At 40.2% G+C, this 19,563-nt stretch overlaps 1 protein-coding gene across 50 annotated transcripts in view; it reads right to left on the reverse strand.

The window, feature by feature from the left end:
- LRRFIP1 (LRR binding FLII interacting protein 1) overlaps positions 1 to 19,563 on the reverse strand; it is a 164,043-nt gene that overhangs the window by 83,775 nt on the left and 60,705 nt on the right. For 46 of the 50 annotated variants that reach the window (XM_075934021.1, XM_075934016.1, XM_075934015.1 and 43 more), the window contains exon 2: positions 1,523 to 1,609. In XM_075934021.1, coding sequence (XP_075790136.1) covers positions 1,523 to 1,609 — 87 coding nt within the window. Of the gene's footprint in view, positions 1 to 1,522; positions 1,610 to 15,629; positions 15,911 to 19,563 lie in introns of all 50 variants that reach the window. The other 4 variants (XM_075933999.1, XM_075933987.1, XM_075933980.1 and 1 more) reach the window with 1 other exon arrangement.

Below are 19,563 nucleotides of genomic sequence, written 5' to 3' on the forward strand. Positions count from 1 at the left end.
ATGGCTGTGTCTACACTGGCATGAATCTCCGGAACTGCTTAAAACGGAATACTATTCCGTTTTCAGTTTTTCCGGAAAAGGAGCGTTTACATTGGCAGGCTGCTTTTCCGGAAAAGCCCTTTTTCCAGAAAAGCGTCTGTGGCCAATGTAGACGAACTTTTCTGGAAAAGAGCCCGATCGCCATTTTCGCGATCAGGGCTTTTTCCGGAAAAGACTACTGGGCCGTCTACACTGGCCCTTTTCTGGAACAGTGTTCCGGAATAAGGACTTATGCCCGAGCGGGAGCAGAATAGTTTTTCCGGAATAGCGGCTGATTTTGTACAGTAGAGCGTCGTTGCTTTTCCGGAAATTCAAGGGCCAGTGTAGACAGCACGCAGCTTATTCCGGAAAAGCGGCTGATTTTCCGGAATAAGTGGCCCAGTGTAGACACAGCCTAATAGTAAAAGCAACAACCGACCAGCTAATAACCTCTCTCTAGCAGTTGTCTCCCATTCTTCCTTTGTTTTACCTCTAACATCCCCCATCTTCTTGTATTTGATAGATGAGTCAATTCTTACAACAGTACCATTTGCCTGCTTCATTAGACATGTATATCTACTGCAAATGCCAGGTGCATATGCTTTTCTGGACAGCACTATCTTGCCAATTCTAATGACTGATCCAGATGTTTGTTCTAGAATTAGTGGCCTAATGTCAGTCCTCTATCTTTTATTCCCCCTAGATGCACATATTGATCTCAGTTACTCAGTGGGGGAGGGAGGAGGCTGATATTTAGTACAACTCTTGGCTCATTAAATTCAAAAGGAATAGAACAAGCCTCTGTAGTGCTGCAAACCTGTTAACATATTTGAGACTACAGATCTTATTTTAAACGTATCCTTAAAGCACAATTTTATTTGGTTGGCAGCAGAGAAAAACCCTTTTAAGGTGTTAGCAAGACTTGGCTGGTAGTTAAGAGGTACAATTTATCATGGGAGGTGAGGGACACTTTCAGGAGCTCAGTTTTCCAGTGAGTAGTTGTGCCAATGGTGACCTTCTGAGATTACAGTCATTCTTAAAAAGACAGGTGTAATCCACACAAGGTCAATGCCAGAGTCATACAGCTTGGTTTACTTCATTAAAAGGATGATTAACAAATGCCCCTGAATACTAATTACACAAAAGCTAAATGCCAGAGAAAGGAGTCTCCTTTATACTTACAAGATTGTTTTCCTAAACAATCGCTAGAGAAAGCAACAGAGTTAATTATTATCAACAAAAATATCCAAGGCTAGCTACAAATCAATCATGTGCACTCGGGTTAGAATGACACTGGCTCGATACATTGCTGCTGCAGAGTCCCTGTATTTTCAGACCATTTTTATTCACAATCTTAGTACCAGTACCATTTGTTCATCAGAGTCCCAATTAGGGCTATTAGTATTTCAGCATAACAGAAGAGTAACTAGTAATTCCAGGACCCTGGAGCCTAGTCTGAGGTAGGCAGAGAAGATCAAATACCCATTGAAAACTTTAAACATACCTCCTTCTGCTGCCTCTCAAGTTCTTTCATTCGGATCTCCCGCGCCTCCGCTCGTGCTGCTCGCTTCGCTGCAAGCCTTGCTTCAGCCTGAAAAGAGAAGAATCACAATGTAATAGATGCTGGACAAATTAACTTGAAGCACCTTTGTTAATTAGCACATGAAATCAAGGAGACTAGACTCAGTAAGACTTTACATGTAGTAGCAAGTGATTTCTTACAGATATATGTAATGGCCCTATTTTCCATAACAACTTGCTATGCTTCATAAGTAGATACCATCTTCATGCAGGCATCTACCATGCAATTATCACTTACATTTCAAAGTTTTTCTGTGCTGTCATTTTAAGAAAAGACTATCATATTTGTATGGATATATAGAGAGGAAACATTTATATTAACCAAAGGTGGCAACTGTGTTCTATCAAAACGTGTACATTTATTTTTAAATACTTCAGTAAAAAAGAGGATCTGAAGGAAGAGGGGCATAATAACATATACTCACTCTTTAAATGCAGGTTATACTTATGTTTATCCAAATAATTAGATAACATGGTCATTGTCAAAAAGAATCATACATCTGCTTTCTCCTAATCTTGATATTGCACATGCAATATGAGTACAGCTATTAATTAAGCACAATCAAGGGAGACTAAAATTATTGAAGGGCATTGGTGAACCTAAGAAAATCCACTCCAGCTTAGATCAAAATACCCAAATGTTCTGCTTTATAACCAAAACCTCTGGAAATCTATCAAAAATAGGCCTTGTGAGCTTTCTAGCATGTCAGCAGATTTGGAAAAGAAAAATACCCTCTACAGTGGCATTTGTTATTCTTCTTATAATCCTAGACCAAAGATGGAAGAAGAAAGCTGAGTGAAAAAAAGTCTACAATTAGCTCAACTTTTCAAGCTTCAGAAGGGGCAAACTCCATTCAATTTTCCGTGAAGATTTGAGAGTTTCATCCAGCCTTAACAAGAATCTGTCCCAGAGTAGAACACTCTAGAGTAGACTCTAGCTTCCATCCCAGACACATTTCTCACTTTATTGTATACAGCCCACGCCCTAACATACAACCGGATTTGCTTTAATCCCACAGACACAAACACCTACAGGATCTATACAGAGCATTCTTAAAACTGAATACCCACCCGGAGAAGCGAAAAAACAGATCGACAGAGCCAAAAGAGTACCCACATATGAACTACTTCAAGACAGGCCAAAAAGAGAAAACAGAATTCTACCTGTCATTACCTACAGCCCACAACTTAAACCCCTCCAATGCATTATCCACAATCTACAACCTATCCTGGAAAATGACCCTTCACTCTCACAGGCCTTGGGGGAAAGACCAATCCTTGCCTACAGACAACCTCCTAACCTCAAACAAATTCTTTCCAGTAACCATGCAACACACCTCCATAATAATCATCCAGGAGCCCACCTCTGCAATCAGCCCGGGTGCCAACTCTGTCCACACATCTACACAAGTGATTTCATCACTGGACCTAACCACATCAGCGGCTCATTTAACTGCACATCCACTAATGTGATCTATGCCATCAAATGCCAGCAATGCCCCACTGCAATGTATATTGGCCAAATTGGGCAGTTTCTACAGAAAAGAATTAATGGACACAAGTCAGATATCCAAAAAGGCAACACACAGAAACTTGTTGGAGAACACTTTAACGTGCCCGGGCACTCAATCTCCAACTCACCATGTTGTTTAAGGCCAATTCCACAAGCCAAATACACAGGGAAGAGATGGAACTTAACTTCATTTACAAGTTTAATTCTTATCAGAATGGTATGAACAGAGGTATCAGCTGGCTCACACACTACCTTCTACATTCTAATGACAACCAACCAACCAATGAAGGTGCTATTTGTTATCATCAGCCTCTTGTAATTCACTGTCTTTTTTCCTCCTTCCCTCGCCCCTTCTTTTATTTATTCTTGGATCTGGACTTTTAACACTCCAGTCATCTTAAGAAGTGGGTTATGCCCATGAAAGCTCATGGTACCATCTATTTGTTTTGTTAGTCTATAACTGGAAAAATTTAGAAAACCAATTTAGACTATCAGAGGGGTAGCCATGTTAGTCTAGATCGCAAAAGCGACAAGGAGTCCTGTGGCACCTTATAGACTAACAGATGTATTGGAGCATAAGCTTTCAGCATGCATCTTACAAAGTGAGTCTTTGCCCACGAAAGCTTATGCTCCAATACACCTGTTAGTCTATAAGGTGCCACAGGACTCCTTGTCACTTTTGCAGTTACAGACTAACACTCGGCTACCACTCTGAAGCTCTAAATCATGATCACTACACATTTATGCACAACTGCCCTCAACTTTTTACACCAGACATCTCCAGTTAGATGCTGTGAGGACAGGTAAAGTGCACTTATAGTCAGAACTCCAGCTTTCACCATACCAACTATATAGTACTAGAGAGAGGCATCAATCCTCTTTAGGAGAAAGAGGTCCCAAACAAGACAAGAAGAAGAAAGGTTTGCCTAACATTAAGGTATTACCTGATAATTAAACAAACTTTACTTCCAACAAATTATTTTTGGCAAGGATAGTGATTAAACGGTTCCATGCCAGCTAATGAGTTCAAGCAATTGTTTATAGCAGTTAGTAATATCTAGAATAGACTACACAGACCCGTGCCGGGCAGCCTAGTCTAGTGAATGGGCCATGTGAGTGGCTCTATATCTCAGTGAGCCACAAAACGGTCGTTCTTTTTCACAAAGCATACAGGCAACCTGTGGAACTCCTTGCCAGAGGAGGCTGTGAATGTTAGGACTATAACAGAGTTTAAAAAAAGAGCTAGATGAATTCATGGAGGGTTAGGTCCATAAAAGGCTATTAGCTAGGGGGTAAGGAATGGTGCCCCGGCCTCTGTTTGTCAAAGGCTGGAGAAGGATAGCAGGAGACAAACTGCTTGATCATTGTCTTCGGTCCACCCCCTTTGGGGCATCTGGCACTAGTCACTGTCAGCAGACAGGATACTGGGCTAAATGGACCTTTGGTCTGACCCAGTATAGCCATTCTTATGTTCCTGTGTAACCAAGATGGAGGGTAGTTATGCTAACTGTGCTTGCATACCTAGAATTTGCTGGGTATACCGACTGAACTCGGAGCAGCACTTTGATTGGATGCAAAGGAAGCACACGGCTCTCTCAGTCAATGTTGTGCGCAATCAGCATGCCCCTCACTTCATGTGCCCTTTATGTGCAGCTCACTTTAGTACTACCATTAGAAAAAAACTGCTCAGAAACCAGCAGAATCTGGCAGGCCTGCGCATGGGCAACAGTAAACAAAATGTCTTATGGGCAACACATAAAACATAGATGGGTTCCATGTCCCACCACTGGCATAGACTTCACAGAAATACACTGAAAAAAGTTCAATCAAGCATAAGGACTTATGTGTTATTAGCAAAATCCTTTCCTCCATTTTTTAGGATGTAAATCATCTCAGTTCCACAACATTACTTCCCTGAGCACCCACATAGTGGGAATTGAAACTTGAATTCGGTTCATTTACCTGAATAGTTAGTATCGTTATTTTATCACGACACAGCCTCCTTAAACTTCACATCAATACTGTAAAGAGGAACTACTACTGCTCTTTAGAAAAGTTAATACAATCCCTTCTCCTCTCTGCTCTCCCAACTCCTTACCATCACCACCACCAATAGCAGAAAAGACAAGCTAGAGATTTCTTTCATGGCAAATGCTTAGGATAAATTCTAAGATAATCACTAGGTTTGCCATAGAAGAATGAAGTGTAGATGTACCTGTTGAAACACTGTAGGTACAATAAGTCACTTAAGCTGCCTCTAAATAAAAGCATCTCAGACCTTTGCAGTCCCAGAAAGTTAAGGTTATGTATGGTGCATTAAGTGTACTCAGGACTGGACATACATAATAGGCATGCCCATAGAACTTGCAGTCTAACAACATGGACCTGGTACTGTTCAAACACGAGTCATATTCCCTGCTCTGGTGAGTTTAGATCTATTAACTGCAGTGGTTGAGCATAGGTCTCCGAGATACCCACTTTATACATTTCAAGCATGTAGATATTTTAGAACAGGTAATATGCATAATCCATATGTTCTTTGGAGATGCCTTTGGCACCCTTCAGTCCTTGAAGTAGCATTAAAATATTTTTGATCACAAGAAATACTACGTTAGCCCCAACATTAGTAATATTTTTATTTCACCAACTATACAATTATAAGTGTTTAAATGCTAAGAGGTGTTGCAGGACAGTTATTTTATGTCCCAAACAGGTAGAGACTGTAATGCAAAGTTAAATTTAGAAAATGAGACCATTCAGCAATATTCAGGCTTGGTGACTGTGAAATGACTTATGGGTATGAAGCACTTTGACAAACGGAGAACGAAGAGCAGATCACTGAATTGCTCCTTTTCTGCCCTGTACTAAGAACATAGCGAAAGGCAGACTTTTTTTTTGGGGGGGGGGGGGGGGGTGAGACCATCACTGTGCTGTTGCAACTTTGCTCAGCATGGAGAGCTCACAGAGCTACTCATGGTGCTGCTCCTAGCAGCTGAGGACTGGCTGTGGGAGAACTCTGAGGGAATCCCAAGATGTAATCAGCTACACCTTCCCACAACACTGCACTGTGGGATACATACCCACAGTGAATTGCTCACACGGTCATTGATGGAGATGTGATCTATTGACAGAGGGAGCAAGTGTGAACACCCTTTTGCAATTTTTGTTTTGTCAACTTTTGGGTATCAACACAAGTTTTGTCCCCAAAACTGGATGGTGTAGACAAGGCACTGGTGTAAACAATGCTTTGTAAACAAGAGCATTCCTGCCAACAAAGCTAACATTGTTAGTGAGGGATGGAAGTTTTTTGCTTACATTTAGTGACACAGCTGTGTCGCTAAAACTCTAGTACAGACAGAGCCTCAGATGCAAACTGCAAAGCACAGGGGAAAAAAGCAGTTTTAAATTCCTAACTTTTTGTAGTTGCCAGTCAGTCCCTTTTAGTGCATGTCTGATTAATATCAATGCAATTTGTTAAATTACAATATTATATTGTAACTACTGGTGCTTTTGCTCTACCCAATACGCATTAAAATATATTGGCTAAATTGATTAGAACAACAAACAGAGGAGATAGAAAACTCAGTTGTCCAGGAGATCTGATCACAACCTGAATCACTCAGCATGTCTAGTTAGGCGAATTTCTTTAAAGAGAATGCCTTTCCTACCCCCTCAGCCATTGGGATAAATCTGGCTGCCAAATCCATATGCTAAAATGTCAAGTAATCAAAAAATATTTTAAAAATCTCTCAGAAATAATTGGCTTCAATCAATTTTAAAGATTATTAGACACTACGAGCTCGGTAATCTTTTTCATTGCACAACCTTCTTGGTTCTCTCACCAAGTGAATTTGGTGCAAAAAAAGATTCTCTCAACCACTCTGTGTCTCTCTGCCAGGTCTATACTACACTTGAATCTCTTTAAAGCAGCAAGCATGGGAAATGGGGTATGCCGGATTATGGAATTTTCTGGACCACAGGGTGTTCATGTATACTTTCTGTTTTGAAGGTGAAAATAAAAACATTTTTGCAACGTACTGAATTTTAATTCTGAATGCAACAGACAGCAATACATATGAGGTCGGTGAGGGAGGGTGCAAGCAGCAACATGCAAGAGCCACTTCCTCCTTCCCAGGTTCAAGCCACAAATGTTCCCAGATCAGGGACTCTGGAATAGAGGTTCAACTGTATAACCGTACATTGATATAACTATGGCACTCAGAGGTGTCAAAAGTCCACACCCCAGAACCATACAGTTATACTGACAACCTCTGCTGTAGACAGCACTATCATGACAGAAAGGCAACACATCAACACAGCTACTGCCTCTTCAGTGTAGCTGTTCCACCGCTGCAGACAGAAGAAACTCTCCCATTGGCTAGTTATATTATCCCTGAAGCACTGCAGCTGCAGTGTTTTAAGTGTAGACCGGTTCTAAAATATTTGGGTATTAACCTGGGTTGTATGCAGTGGGGTTGTAGAAACAGAAGATGTGAATAGTATGAAATTCTAATTTGACATTAAATGAACATTCTATTTGGATATATGCTTTTCAACTGTATGTACTTAAAGATTAAAAAAATAAGCAACAAATAAACTGAATTAAAGAAAAATGAACTGTCATTGTATTTGTTTTGATTAAGATACATGTGTTTTTGTAAATTTGTCATTCTTTAGTTGATCTCATGCCAGAGAATATTTAAAATGTTGATATTCTTGTAAATTCAGGTTCTGCCATGCATGTAGTTGTTCCCCTTCCTCCACCCTTCACTTTGAAAGAAGGGCCAAACTAAAGTTTACATGTCACATAGATGTATGTCCCCACTGTAGGTCTTTCAGAGTCAACTATCCACTGCATTACTTTCCATGAAGAACAATTTTAGTTTAATAGTGTATTACATTTTACCTTTGACTAGCAGTTTACTTTCCGTTCAAATGACAAATATTTAGAGAGGAACACAATCCCTAGGGCTAATACTCATTTATTCTGCTTAAATCAATATATTGTCAGCATACTCAGGGGCAGAAAAGTGAATACATTTTCACTCCATCTAATACATGTGAAATTAAATTATACACAGAATTAGGTGGAAAAGAACAAAATACAGGACTATGTAGCACTTTAAAGACTAACAAGATGGTTTATTAGATGATGAGCTTTGATGGGACAGACCCACTTCCTCAGACCAAATAGTGGAAGAAAATAGTCACAACCATATATACCCAAAGGATAAAATTTTAAAAAAGTGAACACATATGAAAAGGACAAATCACATTTCAGAACAGAAGGGGGATGCGGGGGGGGGGGGGGGGGGGGGGGGAGGAAGGTAAGTGTCTGTGAGCTAATGGTATTAGAGGTGTTAATTGGAAAAGCTATCTTTGTAATGGGTAAGGTAGTTGGTGTCTTTGTTGAGCCCAACACCTAGAGTGTCGAATCTTAGCATGAATAACAGTTCAGAGGATTTCCTTTCAAGTGCAGATTTGAAAGGCTTCTGGAGTAGGATGCAGGTAATTAAGTCAAACAGATTTTCATTTGAGAACTTCAGTTAACTAATGACTATTTCCCAAGACAAGCATATTTAAATTTAAAGTGTATTCTTGTTCATGACCACATAACAAATATATAATTTTAAATAGTTAACACAACCAATTCTTAGTACCCCAAAAAACCCTTATGTTCTGGATCCTTCTGAATGATTGTTGCATATTATTTAAAAAAAAAAGAAGAAGAAGAACTGCAAACTACAACTTCTCATGTTGTAAAGTTGCAAGCATCATTACTGGAAAAATCAATACAGCATAATTCCAAACAAGGCACTAGTATTTACTTTAAAACAATCCACTTTAATTAGATCAATGTGTGTTACAAGCAATTTGTTTTTGCATGTAGAACTGTTTCACCATTACATTTTTAATTAAGTGCTCACCACACATTCTCTGGGTACTTATAAGCTGCCCCACTCTAGCATTTTATTAGACTGTTTTTATTGTGGTAACACATAGGGGCCCATACCCTATTGTGCTAGACACTTTACAATCATGCAAATAAGTGGATCCTACTCATAAAAACTGAATCTAAGTGTAAGATGAAAGACAACAGGTGAAAACAAATGCATTAGGAGCTAATGACAACAAGATGATACTGGTCAGCATAAGCAGCAATCATTAACTCAACATTGTTGAGATAGTTGCCAACTTGCTTAAGCTGCAATAAAACACTTCAAAAATGACTTTTAGTTTTATTAGAGTAGACTGTTTTGTAAATGGAAAAGCTCATCTAGTAGTCCTTTATCACACACCCTGTTGCTCTGACTGCTTATTTGTTCTGTCATTGAAGCACCCTTCCTCATGCAGCAAGTACACTTATGTATGTAAAAAAATCTCAGAGAGATTATGTATGCATTCAGTTTCAAAAGCCCTGTCCAAGTTTCAGGTGGGAGAAAACTCAGTGTGTTCAGGAAAGCAGCTACCTGGGAAAGTATCAGCAATTACAAACCACACCCTTTCAGAGAGGCTAATCATGATACTCTCCAGTCTCTACTTGTCCAAAGCCACTCACAAGTCAGGTTTTCCAACCAAGAGGTAAGGTTTCCAGTGTTGTGCGCAGGGATTCCTGTGCAGTGTACTGAAAAAGTTATTCCTAAATGTCAGATGATTAATCTACAATAGAAATTTTTCACACAATGAAATGTCATGAAAATCTCAGCATTAAAAGTCTAGAGATGGTTCAAACATCCACTGAACTCTGCAGGAAAAGTTTATGTTGTTAACCTGTAAGACTCATTTTAAAGCTAAAAATTTTAATCAAGCTGCTGAAGTTCTGACAAATGAGAACCTCTGTGCACAATTATTTATACCACAGAAAGCACTTAAGGTCTGTTAATGTCAACTTTACAGAAACATTAAAAACCAGATCACCATGAAAGGTTCAGTGTAACAGAAGTAGAGCAGGATGCTGAAGTGTGAAAACTCATAAAAGCTGAACTCTTCCTTTCCAAAAAGGGGTGTTTTTTGCATTCAAGATGAGCCAGATGTTTGTCGGGAAGTGTCTGGCTTGGCTTGCTCATGTTCAGTTTTCTGCTATAAATATCCTGATTTCCAGTGCACCATGCAAGTACCAATTTTAATTGCATATTTCTTTCCTGCTGTTTCCTAACTAAATCAGAACAGGCTTTGCCTAGATGAATTTGGCCATCCTCTAGTGCAAGCATATATGTATGTCAAAGACTAACTTGGGTCTAACTTGAGGGGGTGATGACAGGAGAAAGACTCCCTAGTGTGAGGAGGCTGCTGAATTTCACATTAATTAAATTTAATACAGTGTTGCCAGTCCTCATGATTGTGTCATGAGTCTCATAATTATTGTTTTCCATAAAACCCCAGCTCCTGGAGTCAAGTGGAAGAGTGATTATTTCAGACTTCATTCTTAAACAAAATGTAAGCAGAGGACAAATAAAAAGAATATCACATATATTATTTTTATATAATCTGAATCTGAATGCCAACCTCATGATTTTTGGTGAGCCTGACTCATGAATTTTAAATATTTGGACTTGGCAATACTGAGTATGACTTTAAAAATAAATTTTAAAAATCTATATAATGTTACAGTAAAAAATATGAGTAAAGATTAACACGAGAATCTCAAAGTTAGTACATTAATTTTTGATGGGAAGAACTTCTCATGTAATTCAAGATTAAAAGTAACTATTTACCCCAAGAGAGTCAGCTGTTTTGTAGATTACTCCATCCTTCAAACACTGTCATCAACGTGGGGAGAATGAAGGCCTCTATTGTAAGAACTTTATCCAAAATATACAAGCATTCATACAAAAGTAATTACTGGAGAAAACAGAAGAACATGAAATAAAATCTCAAGTCCAGTTACACTTTAAAAGGCTTTTGCACGCTCCTTTAATGTAGTATGTGCTTGTCTGATAGGCAAAGGAATACAGAAGAGTTACAAAGAGCACCATGGTTAAGAAGAAGAATCGGGAGACAATTACTGGGGCAAGGAGGGCATAGAAGCCAGTACTGCAGAAAATACAGCTACAATGGAAAAATGTGATGTTCTTTATTTATATGACTAGCTCTGTCTTATACTCTAACGCTCTTGGGTTTCACTACTCAATACAAAGATGAAGCACCCTATATTTTAATGGAAATAAATCCTGTTTAATAGCAGGTGATATTTATCCTGCCTATTGTGTTCAGCCTCCCCAGCATCTCACTGCAGCCTGTAAACAGTCAGTTTCTCAAGAACTAATACAGCATTTGAACATGCCAATTTTGATTTCACTAGCAGACAAAGGTCACCGCTCGCTATTCCAGTCAACAATGCCAAGAATTTGAAGTTAGGGTCAGTTAGCTAAAATTACAGGTGTGTCATCTTCTAAATATCAAAACCAACTTAAAACACAAGTCCAGATTGAACAATCACCTACAATATCATATTTACACCCATTTCTAACAGTGCCCCAGTATTGTCAGTATATAACAGAACAATGACAACGGAAGTTCTCACTTACTGCCTCAAGGGCACATTGTCCCCTCCAAGCACAGGGAAGTAATATCCATAAATGTATTTACATCAAGATAAAATTGATGGACTTGATTATGAACAGGTTTGTATGACGCATACCCTGAAGGTGTGCATGCATAAAAAAACCTCTCAAACACGTGGACTTCACTATTGAATTGGAACTCCTTCCTGACAAACTGCCAACATGCCGGTCATCTGAAGAAGTGGGCTGTGCCCATGAAAGCTCATGATACCATCTACATGTTTTGTTAGTCTTTAAAGTGCTACCAGACTATTTGTTGTTTTTTAAGTTTATCCTGTGCAGACGAACTCACCCCTTGAAGCTTTTAAACAGCCAACAGACAGGGAAACTGTGAATAGCAAGAAACCCAGCCACAGTGACCTTTGTAATCTCCAGGTATGAGTCCAAGTGCAGAAATCTTCAAACATCTCTTCTAATAAATCATTAAAGCAGAACAAAATTATTCAAAGAGATTTTATTTTACCAAGGGTCTAATATTCATAGCCAACAGCATGTGCTTTTTGTGAACGGGAAGGTTAAAGAACAGCTTGTGAGCAGAACAAATCCCTTGTAGGAGTTCATTCTTATGCAAATCACATTATTAAAGCACTAATTAAAACAAACACTCACTGAAAGTTCAGTAGCTTACCAAAGTGGCAATCTGTATGCAACAGCCACAACTTTTTTCCCATTTTAGGAATCGAATGTAGTCTCACTTTCTGCTTTTAAGTTATTACTATTATGCTAAAAATGCATTGTACAGTTTACTTTTGAACATTTTTTCCTGATGAACAGAAATGATTGGCTCTGCTCCACCACTTCACAGGTAAAGGCTTATTCACCACACTTTATACTGGATTTCATTCCACTTGTCTATAATGTACATTTAATCAGCAGACTGGGGGAAAAAATGTAACCAACTTCTGCTGTGGATTAGCAGTTTAACATTTCTCTAGCCAAGTAGAACATTGTTTGTGATTACATCTTTGTCTAAATACTGCTATCTTTACCCACAATTACTAGCAACAACACCAGATATTGTTGTACATTTATTTCCTTTCATCTTTGTTTAATAAGATGCAGATTTAATGAATAAGTTACTCAGATACCGAAATTCAGTTATCACTCCTCCCTTTTCAGCAGTGAAACAATCATGGCCTAAATTGAAGAGACAGAACCAACCTCCAGCTAGCACCAGACAGTGTTGTCTTACAGCTGAGTGTCACTGAATGAACAAACTGGATGAGACCAGACAACTCAGGAAGAAAACCAGCAGATCCAAGCACAAAAGTTGCATTTAAAAAATAAAAACAAAAGACGGTTCGCGTATTTAGGGCAAAGTTTTACCTTTTTCCAATAAAAATAAAATCTAATTGAAGCTGTCCCACTATTTATTTATACTGCCAAATATTACAGAGGGTGAGTGTGATTTTTTAGAAATACTGCAATTATTCACCCACAAGAACAGTTTGATTTGTGAAATACTTCTTAATTCTTTACTTTAAACAACATCCAGGAAAAAAACCTCCCTTCCTCCTCCCACCAATTCCTCAGTAAATGTTTAGCTCAGTTCATTATGCTTCAAACATCAGCCACATTGCTCAGGAATGAGCTTCAAGGTACTTGGCATAGTTTCAGCGGGACAGCAGTGTTAGTCTGTATCTGCAAAAACAACAAGTCCTATGGCTCCTTAGAGACTAAGATTTATTAGGGCATACGCGTTTGTGAAGTGGGTTTTACCCACAAAAGCATGTGCCCCAATATATCTGTTAGTCTCTAAGGTGCCACAGGACTCTGATGTTTTGGCGTACCTTATTCACACTATCCAAACAGTGGCCCATGGCAGAACCTGTTTAACTCTTTCACCTTTCATCTATACGCACTGTACCACTGTAAGAGGAGAAAAATTAAACCAAGTTTCTTCTTCATCGACCTACTAAAGTAAAATGCACAGATAACACTCACTTAACCACACCTTAGTTATAAGCCCGTGAAAGCCTGTTTCCATCATAAATCTTTTGAGCACTGCATGTGCATACAAGGAACTCTTTGGAACTTCAACATTAGCTAAAACTCTGATGGCATGTCTGCTCTCATGCTGAATTGAGCTATACATGTTTTACATTTTTTCCCTCTTTTTTTCCCCAATAGGCCAAAAAAGGAATAGATATTAACTTGTTCTGGGTACTTTCAACTTTTTAAAAACTATTCCTGAGAAAAATGCCTCATTAAAATATCTAATAGCTGATGTGTTGATATGATATTTAATAATTGCATTTGGTGAGTTGCAGTCTTTTAAAGGTAATATTTAAAAGTAACAATAAGCATTGTCAGATAACCCTAGGGTCCCTCACACTTCTTTATTTTATATTGAATGATGCCCAGTATAAAAGCATTTAGCCTGTCTGAGGCTGCAAATTAGCAACTAACCTAAAGTTTAAGTAGGTGGGAGTTCAGTCCCCATCTGTTGTAATTTTTTTTTTCCCCCTCTGAAAAATCCAACAGGGCCAGCTCGTGTAGCTGGTTCAGCAAAGGAGGAGCCCACCTTCGTGTATTAGCAATAGAAGCCAACTTGGGGCTAGACATTTGGACTCAGGCTGGCAACTGGCTCTAGGACCCTGCAAAGTGGAAGGGTCCCAGAGCCTGGGCTGAAGTCCAAGCAATTGAACAGTTCTTTAGTCTGAACCCTGTAAACGTGCATCGCTGGCCTGGACTAGCCTAGGGTGTCTAACTGCAGTAGAGACATACATTTGGTATCATTCACCCCCTCCCCACAGGAAAGCTGCTACTTGTGTCACCATAGGGCAAGGAGCCCGCAGAGTGGGGAACAAAGGTAGCAGACAAATGAAGGGTTTTACTTTGCACAGAGACATTAACTTTTGAAGCAGTAAACTAAGTGTAGAATGTTTACCTCTTAATCCCCTAACCACTATCCCATTAAAGCTGCAGCGAATGATCTGCTCTCTGCAAGACTGACTGCAATCCTGCTGGCACAAGCTCAATACATGCCAAATGTTTCTGTATACAAAGAGAATCTCTATTTATTCCCTCTAAACGAGCAACCTGAACACATTCCTCATCCATCTCATTGAAAGAGCTCTCCCAAATGACGCACTTCACATTCAGAGTGTGTCATTGTTCTGCCAATGTTTTCATTTATACACAGAAAACTTAACAGGTAGGAGGAGACTGACACCAACTACAGTGACAAAAAAAATCTTATGGAGTAGATCAATAGCACCAATGGTTCAGAAGATTTAAGTGCAAATGAAAAAAATAAAATCAAGAAAAAAGGTCAAAGGAAAACAACAATGAACATTAACTAACTCTTATCCCCACTTTGCATTCCTTTGAGGCTGGAAATCTGAGAAAACACACCATCCTTTCTTTCTATTATACCCACAGTTCTATTAGCTGAAATGCATTTGATCTGTACGGAGTTTTTTGTTGCGGTTTCCAGGGTAATATTATACTGGCACTTTGCAGAGCCTGTGGAAAAGAATTTGAATTCCCATAGATCATGGGCAAGATATTTTATCTTATGATAATGTACAGTGTATGTGATCAAACTTTTCACACACTGTTGTAATTAACTTATATATTGTACACAGAATAGAAACTAAAAAGCTTATTTGCTGTTTAAACAGTAATAAGGAGTAATATTCAAGAACATTTAAACAGTTAATAGAAATATGAACACAAGCATTTAAACTGAGTTGTTCTTGGTGTAAGTATAGCTTCAGACTTGTAGAATGTGTATTCTCGTGCATAGAAAATATCATCTCATGCACAGTCACTTCCTATGTAGAGGATAGTAAACTAAGCTTCTTAAATGTAATCAGAAACCAGGCAGTGTATCTTTCAACAGTTACACCCATTAACTAGTGCCTCATTTTGAACTTTTAAAAACAGCACAAAGGAGAGGAGATTTGCAGTAGCAGATTATTTATTCCCCCCCGCCCGTACTTCCTTACCAGTTTTTGAGCTTCTGGACTGAAGCAGTCTGCTTCCGTTTGCATGGCTGTAAAGTTGGTTATTCAACTTCCAGAGTTTTTGAAGTTCAAACACAAAAAGACAAAATATCCACACTATTGCTTGCTAGGCTTCTGCTTTATTTACTTAACATCCCAGGAAAGTAATTTCTGATCCAGCTGGTCAAGTGTTTATCCAAACAAGATGATTCTGTCCACCTCTCAAAAATCCTCGGGTTTCTGACATCAGTGGAGTGCAAACCCTGCTCTGCTGACAAGTCCTCCTAGGGGAGTGGTCAAGACACAGGGCGAGTCAAATAGGTGCTCTACGGAGCACACAACAAGTCAACGTTCTTAATACAAGAATACTTCCTTCACTGACTCAGAAAATGAGCACAAGCACAGACTTCCTCTGACAAAACTTTCAGTTCTTGAAGTTTAGATTACTACTTAAGTTTCCACCTACTCTCCCCACCCTACTTCAAGACTCATCACAGGACGTGCACTGGGAATGGCAGGACGGTAATAACTTACAGCTCCATGCCTGTCAGTAACTACAGATCTCGAGTCAGCAAGTAAGCAGCTGGCTCAAAGGTGCAGGAAAGCAGACAAGCTGACTTTTCCTCTCAACTAAGTATAGGACCTTTGACTAAGCAACTGTCATCAGAAAGTGTGCTGCAAAATCATTCAGTGTTTCAACTAATCTTTCCACAACTGCACTAAAACATCAAGAACAGGATGTGCTTATTGCCATAATGTTTTCTACAGCCATCACTTAACAGACTGTTACTATTTCAAATACAAACAGTTTGAGACTTTATGAAACCTGCTGGGCTACTAGAATAAGTTTAATCAAGTACATAAACTTATTTTTAAAATCAGAGAATTTTGAAAGCCACTTGTAAACTATTCCCTTTTGCCTCTTACCCAGCTTTTCATAATGTGAAGCAAAAACCCCATCATTAGCCATAGCTACACTAAAATAGAGTCCTGTGGTTACATGTGAGCCATGTAGGACACGGACATAACCCAAGATGCTACTTTGGGTGCACCGCATTCAATAATACTTGTATGGCTTCTCATATGTGACTGATATTCATATCTTGAAAAATCCAGCTGCAAAGAGTCAGCCACTCTAGCACAATCACATCAGTATGCTGGCTTTATTTATGAGGATTTATGGTCACAATCCCCACCAGATTTTACCTTTAGTACAATACAGGCAGTCCCCGGGTTACGTACAAAATAGGGACTGTAGGTTTGTTCTTAAGTTGAATCTGTATGTAAGTCGGAACTGGCATCCAGATTCAGCCGCTGCTGAAACTGATCAGTTTCAACAGCGGCTGAATCTGGACGCCAGTTCTGACTTACATACAGATTCAACTTAAGAACCCCAGGCATCCCCAAGTCAGCTGCTGCTGAAACTGATCAGCGGCTGATTCCAGGAAGCCCGGGGCAGGGGCTTCCTGTAGTCAGCCACTGGTCAGTTTCAGCAGCGGCTGACTTGGGGATGTCTGGGGCAGAGCAGCTGGGGTGCTGCTGGGTTGGTCCAGTAGCACCACCGCTCCTGGGCGCTACTGGACCAACCCAGCAGCACCCAAGCTGCTCTGCCCCAGGCGTCCTGATTCAGCCGCTGCTGAAACTGACCAGCAGTGGCTGAATCAGGACGCCTGGGGCAGAGCAGCTGGGGTGCTGCCGGGTTGGTCCAGTAGCGCCCAGGAGCGGCGCTACGGGACCAACCGGCAGCGCCCCAGCTGCTGTACCACAGGGGTCCGGAGCAAAGCCGCGGAGCACGAGGGCAGCGGGACAGCCCAGACGCGCTGTGGCTGTCCTGCTGCCCTCGGGCTCCGCGGCTTTGCTCTGCTTTGCTCCCCGTCGCCCTGGTCTGCAGACCAGGGAGACGGGGAGCAAAGCAGAGCAAAGCCAAGGAGCACGCGGGCAGCCCAGACGTATCTGGGCTGTCCGCTGCCTGCGTGCTCCGCCGCTTTGCTTCCTCTCCCTGGTCTGCTGGAGACCAGGGAGACGGGCCCCGTTCGTAACATAAGTCGGATCCGCGTAACTCGGGGACTGCCTGTACTGCATGATTATAGATATGTCCAATAGGACAGATATATGCACATTATGCAAAATCCTGGCCAGGTTCATGTCAACAGCATAACTCCCATTAATTTTAATAGGGTCAGAATCAGTGTTTCCTGTATGCTGTGCACTTGCGCAGCCAGTCAGGTGACATTCAATTGCTGCCTACCTGATAAGCAGAGTGCCCAAGCTAGGTTTTGTGTTTCTATTGGTGATGCACAGTCACACACGGCTCGGTGCACATAAAAATTTATTCTGCACATTGAAAGAAAAAATCCGCACATAGATGGAAAAGATTAGCAGGAACACTGGCCCGTATTTCAAACGTATGCCCCCTATGAAAACCACAGGCAGGAAACAGACATTTTGTGGTGGTGTTGAATCCTTTCTTCTTGGCACCATTCCTTACATTACATGGACAAGCAAAATAGGCTGTTACCCAGAAACCACGCCATAATGTTCCTTCCTGGTCAGCTAGCAAAGCTGGAGAAGCCTGTGGAGACTCCACCTAACAACCAAATTCAATTTTTCCATAAATTCCCAACCTACTGCTAATCGCAGCCGAGGTACTCAGTATTTCATTTTGGCAGAGCATGCTGTTCCCATAATATCATACACATAACAGCCAGATACTTTTCTTAATTCATTTTTAAGTACATGAAATAATTTTATATTCAGAGGCTAGTATTTCACAGTGATTTTATTCAGTGAGTTCCTGAACACCAGCCATGTCCCATTGTTCCAGCAAGGCCAAGCATATTCTACGAGGCTTCCTCTGCAGAAATGTTCCACGGGTGCATAATTTACAAGATGTTCTTCAAAACTGTCATTTGAGAAGACATCTTATTTAAGAAAAACAATAACTTTCTTTTTTCATAATAGGCCTGCACTGCCTTGTGGGGAAATTCCCACCACTTACTTCAGCCTGTGAAACCGCGAGCGTAGACATGGTAGTAGTATAAACACTAGAGTTTAGAGTACTGTGCTTCTGCTCCCTTTGGTCTACCAGACTGCTCAAACCCTGTGACAGCTGTATCAGTAGATCTGCTGCCTCTTCCTTTCACTTTCTATTAACTGGCAAGTTTCTTCAGCTATTAACTGGCAACTTATAGAATGGGGAACAAACAACAATGTATAAATCAAAGAATCTGCAAAGTAACAATTTGATGTCAAATTCCAAGGGAAAAGCAAACAAAGATGACATTAGGACAGACTGGAGACCAAAATAACCACATATGATGAGCAACCAATGCTGTTTGTATTCCCAATGTTTCTTTCAGTTTAACATAATTCCTGCATATTTTTCATGGAATGCAAGAATATTCTATTAAAATTTGCAAAAAAAGAAACTTCTGAAATCCACCCTTCAAAGCAGAGAATTTTTGGAAATCTATTCAAGTTGCTCTTATAGCTAGGGCCCTACCAAAATTCACAGCCATGAAAAAAAGGTCACTGACTGAAATCTAGTCTCCACCCTTGACTAGATCTTGAGATCTTGAGATCTAGTGTTGTGTGTGCTCTTCTCCATACTATACAGATTTCATTGGGAAGGGAGGCCAACAGATCTCAAATTGGGAGTTCTGTCCCAAAGAAGAGTTGCAAGGGATTCAGAGGGCTATTTGGGGAGGAGGCCACATTGCCATTTAATGATTTCATCTATTAGAATCTGAAATGTCTTGGTGTTAAAAGCCCATTATAAGGGAAGTGTTATAGTACTACTATCCTTACTTTTGCACTGACTTCAGAGCTGGGCAGTGGGGAGAGCAGAAGCTGATGGCCAGCACTCTGCTAGCAGAAGCACAGAATACTATACCATGCCATCCTCATTTCCGCGCTGCTGCTGCTGGTGGCAGCTCTG

This window comes from Pelodiscus sinensis, chromosome 7 (genome assembly GCF_049634645.1).
Source record: "Pelodiscus sinensis isolate JC-2024 chromosome 7, ASM4963464v1, whole genome shotgun sequence".
NCBI classification, from domain to species: Eukaryota; Metazoa; Chordata; order Testudines; family Trionychidae; genus Pelodiscus; species Pelodiscus sinensis.